The sequence below is a fragment of the Parus major genome, chromosome 12 (genome assembly GCF_001522545.3).
Source record: "Parus major isolate Abel chromosome 12, Parus_major1.1, whole genome shotgun sequence".
NCBI lineage: Eukaryota > Metazoa > Chordata > Aves > Passeriformes > Paridae > Parus > Parus major.
Window position 1 is genome coordinate 14,544,045 of NC_031781.1, and position 7,981 is coordinate 14,552,025.

The 7,981-nt window shown below is 50.0% G+C and overlaps 1 protein-coding gene across 22 annotated transcripts in view; it reads right to left on the reverse strand.

The window, feature by feature from the left end:
- The window catches only part of MAGI1 (membrane associated guanylate kinase, WW and PDZ domain containing 1), a 336,388-nt gene extending 331,842 nt beyond the window's left edge, over positions 1-4,546 (reverse strand). For 3 of the 22 annotated variants that reach the window (XM_015640906.3, XM_015640905.3, XM_015640891.3), the window contains exon 1: positions 3,910-4,292. In XM_015640906.3, the coding sequence (XP_015496392.1) occupies positions 3,910-4,195 (286 nt within the window). In that variant the 5' untranslated portion in view covers positions 4,196-4,292. Of the gene's footprint in view, positions 1-3,909 lie in introns of all 22 variants that reach the window. The other 19 variants (XM_015640895.3, XM_015640893.3, XM_015640889.3 and 16 more) reach the window with 9 other exon arrangements.
- Positions 4,547-7,981: the final 3,435 nt, after the last annotated feature.

Genomic DNA, 7,981 nt, shown 5'->3' on the forward strand with positions numbered 1-7,981 from the left:
CATTAGTGTAATGTAACTGAGTTTAACATCTCATGTATAGCAGATGCCAGCCTGACATTGAAGCATTGAGTCACTGCACTGTATTTCAGAATTTATCTTAGGGTCAAGTTAATGTTTGAAAAGAAACAAATGCAGTTGATAGCACTGGGTAAACAGTGACTGTTTCTGCTTGGGATCATGCCTGCTCCTGTCCACCCTGTACAGAGCTAAAAAAAAAGCCCCACAAGCCCCCTCAACTCCTCCCTACCATGGGATCATCCCAGCTGCAAAGTCTATCAAAATTATTAATTGTATAAACTGCTCTCAGCACCTCCAGTTTTCAAAGCAAATGGTCATTAGGAACTTGGGATTCTGTCACTTTTTTTTAGGGAGGCAAAGCATTGAAAGGAGAACTAAAAAAAAAAAAAAAAAAAAAAAATAACTTAACAAGCGTATTAACTTTGACAGTTTCCCATACCAAGCATCTGGCTTGGTGTGGTTTGGCACAGGTCATTGAACAAAGGATCAAAAAAAACCTGGAAATCTCTCTGAATGTGCCCATCTCTCACTGAGGGAGAATGAAAACCCAAATACCCTGCCTCAAACAAAACATGGTCCATTTTTTATAGATATAGTCTTAATTCTTCTCTTTTGGAGGAGGGCACAACAAATTTCTCTTCTACTGTGCTGGACTCTGACAACCAAGATCCACGAGAAAAAATGGTGTGCCTGATTTTACAACTATCTATCCAATGCAATCAATTATCAATTTATCAAAGTGAGCTACTTTGACAAATCTGAAATGTATTCAAGGAAACTACAATATTCACAGTACAGCTGGGAAATCACTATCTTAAGGCAATGCCAGCTTTGTACTAGAATATGTGACCACTGCTCCAATAATTCAATCTATTAATTCCATACTCACTGACCAAGTAATAATAAAAATGTATTTATTAACTCCACAGAAGTTAATTGCCAATTTCATCAGAACTTAGGCACAGATGTAAGATGGAAACAGTCAGTCATAAAAGCACTACATGTTAACTGAGGTTTTTTCACACATTTGACAGTTCTGAAAGTTACTAAGCTACATGGCAGAAAGATTCTTCCTCTCTCTCCCCCAAAACAGGCAACTATAATGCACAGTTTTATTCTCAAATGTAATAGCAATAAAGGGTGCAGAGGGAAAAAGGAAGGGAAAGGTCCACTAAAGTTCTTTAGCCTTTTTCACTCTTCTTCCCAGTGTAAGCAAAGGAACAAGAAATCCCTTATGACCAGTATTAAATACCAGCGTTCTCATTAAGATATTTCATAGAAGTTCCTCCTTTTTGAACTTACTTTTTGAACTTACCACTCATAAAAGCAAGAAAAAATATTACAGGTGAACCTGTAAGTCTACAAACTCTGGTTTAATGATAAAGCCCATGCACAGCCTTTCCCACCTACATTTCACATCCTGGTCTCTTTCACCAAGAGCAAGGTCAGAACCGTTATTTTCTCTGTTCATGCTTGCAGGTGACTGACTTATAGTAAATTTCCTGTTTTTCCAGCCTTGTAAATGTAATACAAAACAGACAGGCAATAAAATGTACACATTTCTAGGTTAATATTGCCCCAGCACTCCAGCACCAATCAGTTAGGAAATACGAACTGGGAGGAGGAGGAGGAAAATCATAGTTTTTTCATCGTAGGAAAAAAATGCTTACAGTCTTATCTGCACACTCCTTTGCTGTCTGCTCTAGTGCCACAAGCTTCCTGATGAATGACAGTTGCCATTCCCATAACCAGATTTTTAATCAACACAGAAATAATGCATTTTAATTAAAATGCTCTCCTTTTCTATGCTTATGATTCTGATACATGAGGGAGATCCCTGCTTTGCACAGAGCAGAGTGCAGATGCCAGGCTATCATTGACAGGCACAGGGAGCTGCTTTCCAGACCACAAAAATATTTAGTGATTTAAAAACCAAATATTTATTTCTATTCCACATTCTTGGCTAACAAAGTATTTTTTTAAAATATGAAGAAAAGTAAAGTACAATTGCACAGTAACCAAGGGCTTGGTTCTCAGCTGTAGATGGGAATAGCCCAAGGTTTTTTTGCCTGCCCTGACTTACAGATGGGTTTTGAACTATTTTCTCCCACTTTCCAGGTAAACCCAAAAAACACACTAAAACTCAGCTCTCTGCCCATTCTTTTGACTGTATCCTGGAGCTGAGAAACATTTACCACCAAGTTCTGTCACTTGCAGTTTATTCCCAGTACATGTTTTATTTATACTAGCTCGTGTTTCCAAAACAACAAAAAGTTTGATCACAAATTGTTTGGTTGGGAAGGGTGTTATACACACCTTCCTTCATCCACCAACACCGATCACATTGCAACACCACAAGCTGTATTTTAATACTTCTGCTAAAACAATCAGTATGTAAAAAAAACTCTGCCTAATTTCCTCATACTTTTCTTCATGCTTTTCTCCCCCTCCCACTTGGGCAGGGAAACCAGCAGGCTGAGTTTCCCTCACCACTTCCCAGTGAAGTGAACGCAGCAGAGAAAACAGGCATTTGTTTAAGGAAAACTGGGGTTTTTTGGGAGTTTGACAGTGTTTGCTGGAATATTGCTACTGAGTCCTGGAGGGGACTAACAAGTCTCTGTGCTGTGGTGGATCAGCTCCGGGGCAGGTGGCGGAGGGGGAGTGCACAGGGCTCAGCTCCTCTCCGACACCCCATAGCTGCGATCTGCTCTGGCTCCGGAGGTTTGAAGGATGGCTGTGAAACAAGTGCCTGCAGCCCGTCATCTCAGCTCATCAGTGAGCCCAGGGACAAGACTTCAGGTGACAGTCCTGCCAGCTGGCCAAAAATTCTGTCTACAGCTACCAGCTGGGTTGAACGAAGTACAGGGAAAAAAACCTCTCGCACCACCAGCCACAGCGAAACCCCCACCTTTAGGCTGCACACGACTGGATGACAAATAATTTTCTCCATAGGAATCTCTCGGGCAACACGAAGAAAACTTCCTTTCCTTCCTGCACTCGGAGATGACCTCGGGGCTCTCCTCCACCTCTCACACCTCTGGCTGTCCAGCTGCAGTCCTGTTCCTCCTGCCCATCCAACCAGCCCCGGTGGATGCGGCAGCACCAACAGTTTTTTGGCACTAAACTGAAGTCCTGCCCTGGAAATCACAAGCCCATTAGCCAGGCCTGCTAGCTAACCTGTTGAGCGACTGTTCAGTGTACGCAGATGTGAAGTGGCATCTTTTTAATCCAGCATGGGAGGACTCTTCCTATTCTCTTCCTCGGCCAGGAGAGCTACCTGTCTGCTCCTTCACCTGTGTGCTGCAGGGCTGGCAGCGCGGATGTGCCCTCACCTAGGGCAAACCAGGGGGGAAAAAGGTAAATCTGAGCAGCCTTGCAGCCAGAGAGGGAAGATACAGGAGGGTCCAAGCTTTTTCTTCCCACGCTGGCAGCCGGCAAACACACGCTGCACTTTCAGAACAAGACTCCACTTATCACTCAGCAGCTCCAAAGGATGCTCAGCTGCTGGAGGAGGGGATCCTTGCCCCATTCCCCCAGCAGTGAAGGAAGGGGGCCTCTCCAAGGGTCAGCCGGACACCGAGCTCCCCGGGACAAGCGCGGGTTCCCCGCAGGGAGCGCTGGCGGCTCCGCGGTGCTTTTGGGAAAGTCTCACGCAATTGCTCGCTGCGCTTAGCGCAGGGCAGGGGACTGCGGAGCTCCGGAGGTGCCTGTGCATCATTCCCCTCGCAGAAGGAGCGCACACGCGTGGCTGCACCGGCACCCCGTCCGTGCCTCCGCCGGGGCCCTGCGCTGATGCTCGCCATCCCCGGCACCGCACTCGCCCGCGGCCACCCAGCCCCGCACCCCCGCTGGCAGCGGGTCCCCCCCGGTCCCGCCGCGCCCCCTTCGCACCTTGTCGGACGGCTTTCACCACGATGGGGTCCTTGCAGCTCCGGATCACTTCCAGCACGTCGTAGCGCGGCAGCCCCGACACGCGGACCCCCTGCACCTCCAGCAGCAGCTCGCCCTCGCTCAGCGCCGCCTCGCCGTCCCCCTCCGCCGCGCCCGCGTACGGGAACTCTCCGTGCTCCGCGCCGCCGAGCAGGGCGAAGCCCAGCTGCCCGCCGGGCCCGCGGCTGAGCGCGCACTGCCGCACCCGGCTGGACCAGTGGTTCTTCTTCTGCACGACCCGCGACATGGCGCTGCGCGTCCCTCCGCGCCGCGGAGCGCTCGGCAGGTGCGCAGGGGGCGCGGACCCGCCGCCCGCTCAGGCCATCACCGCCCGCACGGCTCCGCGCCCGCGGAGGGCGCGCACCGCCTCCCGCCCGCCCCTCCGCGCCGTTCCTTCTCCCCTCTTAGTAAGAAAGAAAAAAAAGGAAAAAAAATTAGAAATAATTTTAAAGCGCTGAAAAAGCAAATCCGGCAGCCGCGCGGTGTTGCCGCCCCTCTCCGCGGGCGCTGCGCGGGGCGCGGAGCCTTTCGGGCGGTACAAAGCGCCGCTTGTTTTGCTCCAGTTCGGTCCGTCCCGCTCCGCCGCGCTCCGCGCCGCCGGCGCAGGCGCCCTGGCACGGCCCGCCCCGGCACGGCCCGGCCGGGCGGCCCCCCCGCCCCACGTGCGGCCGCGGCTCCTCCCGCCCGCACCGACAACTTTCCCCAGGGGAGAACTCCGTGCCCGCGCCCCCCGGCAGGAATCATCTCGCTCCGAGCGGGCCCCGAGCGCGGGTGCTCTGCCCCGCGCCCCAGGAGATGCTCGTGTTCCCGGCGGCTGGGGATGGCAGATCTTTGCTTTCCCGGGAGGATTTCTAGGATTTTCCCAGTTGCAAACCTCTGCAATCACTTCTTACCTGCGCTTTCCAGGTGGTTGTTACAGGAGGAGACGCAAAGTACAAGTCCTGAGGAAAAAGTTGCACAAGCCCGTCATTAAAATGGTATCAAAGCGCTTGCACAAGGCTGAGTGAAAGTCGTGCTCCTACTCTTAGTTCTCCGCTTTTTTATTGAATTTGAGACATGAATAATGTTCTCACATTGTCCTGTCCTCGTGTAATTGGTTAGAAGCCGGACGGACTAATAGCGAGGTCTGGCTGCTGGGGAAAGGGACGCGCATCCATTTGCTTGTCCTTGGCCACAACTCCTCAAAGTTACCCAGAACTAGTGCAAAACTCAAAAGGGGAAAATAAGAAAGCGTGCACGTACCAGCTGTCCCTTCCAGGTCATGCTCCATGCTTCCAAACCTGAAAGCCAGGCCTCATTTTGAGCAGTCTTATGCATGACCGAACCCCTTCCAGCAAGGAATTCAGTTGTCAGATGTGTGCGTGCCCTATTTTGCTGCTAATCGGGACTGAGAAGTGACACAGGGAAACAAAGAGTCTGGTCTGGCTCTCTGCGCTGCCCTAATGTGTGCTCAGACGCTACAGCCCGCAGACTTTCACTGCTGTCGCTCTTTCATCTCCCATCTTCGCAGCCGAGCGTGCCCTGCAGTGATCTGCGATGCAGGAGCGGCGGCAGGCTCGGGAAGCATCGGTACTTGGGCAAGAAGCTCAGCCTAACATCGTCTGATGCTGGCCCGGCTGATCAGCCAGGCTTGGCTCACAGACCTAAGAGAGGTGACCGGGACACTTTCCCTGCCCTTGCACCTGTCCCGGATGGAGCAGGGGAGCCTGTCCATCCCCCAGCCCCTGCGTTCCATCCCTCCTTTCCCCAGCTGCAATCTCTCATCTGGCTGCTCTGTAGCACTGCAGACACCGCTCCGCGGCCTCGGGCTCCGGCCCCGGCGGCACAGCCACGTCCAGCCAAGGGAACGGAAGGCTTGGCCAATGTCACATAGCACAGCAGTGAGTCAGCTCCATCCCCTGTGCCTCAGGCACCTCTGGCCAGGTCTCCATGGGAAGCAGATGGGATTGCTAGGGCTCAGGAAAGTCCTGCCAAGGGAGGGGGCAGAGCCTGCCTTCTTGAGTAGAAATGGACTCATGAAGTTCAATGGACCTGCTGTGTCCAGCCCTCATTTGCTTCCAAGAGTTTTCTTTCCATTTGGAACTTTCATACTTTGTTTTCATCCTTAAAGCTGTTCTGATCCCTTATGTTTGAGCAGTAATAACTGCCTCACATCTGCTTTTGCTGGCTCAGTAACCAGCTGCCCAATTTGTCACCTTTAGGATGACAGCACACTTTTTATTGTGCCTTCACCAGTAAAGAGTGGATTGGTCATCAGGCTGGATCCCCTGGGCAATAAATGCTCCAGAGGTCTGTAGACCCTACAGAGCAGCAGCATGGCTTGTGGGGAAGGGTTTCTCTCTCTCATCTGTGCACTGGATGATAGTTGTGTCACACACGTGAGCTCAGGCTGCAGGGAGCCCCTTGTTCACAGCCAAGAGCTGGGTGTGACGTATTTTCATCACCATCATTTTGCAGGGTGTCTTATGTGACAGCTCTCCTGAGCTAAAAATCATCTGGGATCCATGTGAGCATCACATGAGTTGTGGTTGCCCTGAATAGATCTTACAAAACTACTTGTGCTTCATGGAAAAAAATCTTTAAAAAGACTATTTGGAAAAGTTTTGATAGTAAATGTATGAGATGACAGACTTCCAAGGGCCCTTTTCAGTCTGCTTACAAACAGTGCAACTGTAATGAAAGTGTGAGCTGTCCCCGCTGTAATCCTAACGCTGTCCTCATGTCTGGGCACCATGGTCCCAAAATTGCTCTTGCTGATCATTAACAAAACCATCAAACCTCAACCAGAACTTCATTTTCAGATTTTCACTTCAGTTTTTCTCCTGGACCAGTTTCCTACCATTTTTTCTCCTTGTTGTATCCAGGTGGTCAGTGTGGATAACCCTAGATCCTGGAAGCTGGCACCACTTAAAACAGCTCAAATATAGCCAAGGTTTTTTGTTGTCCTGATTGCCAACTCTGTGACTGCCCAGCACCTCACTGCTGCAGCAAGATTATTTCAGGGCACAGCTGCTCCAACCACCTCTATTAAAGGAAACCCTTGGTCAGCCTTTAAAAGCACTGAGCCCTTGACCAATGGCCAGGCTGCTCCTGCCCAGAAGGGACCCTGACACCAGCTGATGGATAATTGGGTTATTACTCCATACAAACCTGGCATTGCATTTCATTGCAGAGCCTGGCCTCTCTCCCAGGGACACTGGTCCTGCCTTTGCAGGGGATGGATTTAATGATTAACAGACTGTCTTCATCTCTAACAACTGCAGCTCTAATAATGAGATTCTCCTTTTTGTGAGGGTCTCTAAGCACTTCACAAACAGTAATTAAGGAATCTTCACAGGGCCCCAACCTGGGGAGCAGCTGAACATTAACACAGGGCAGGGAGAAGCTATGGGGACATTCCTCATTTGAGGACAGCTCACTGTAGCCATCCTATTTCACCTGCAGCAGCTGGTCCAGCCTCATCTCATGCAGTTCTGCATGTTCTTTACCAGCTCACAGCCCATGACAGCACTGTAAAAACTGGTTTGGGTGGGCTCAGGCCTTTAAGCAGAGCCTGATTCCCTCCTTCTTTTGTCTGCAGTCACTCTGGCCCATGCATTGGCAGCTGCTAATTTGTCAGGATGAGAAGGCTGGTGCTTTCTTTCTCCTTCAGAAGGTGCTCTGCATGCTTTGGGCCCAGCTACAAACACACAACAGCTCAAATGGTTCTTTCAAATAGGATATTGACCCATGGACTTGGTCTCAAACGTCTCTGAAATTTCATGCTGTGTCCCGGATTCTAAAATGGGTCAAAGCTCCCCCAAGCATCATCTCATTCTCTCAGCTTTCCTACTGAAACTTTAGGAAACCACAGTTTTACTTTTTTTGGAATGGAAAACCATGTCTAGTCGCTGAGAATGTTGTGGGTTTATGGCAGTTCACAGCCATGTACTCCCACCAGAGAGCATTACAAAAGATGACAATGATTAAGACTACAAATGAAAGTACAGAATATTTAACACAGCAGAATTTATTCTTAATTTCCAAATAAACC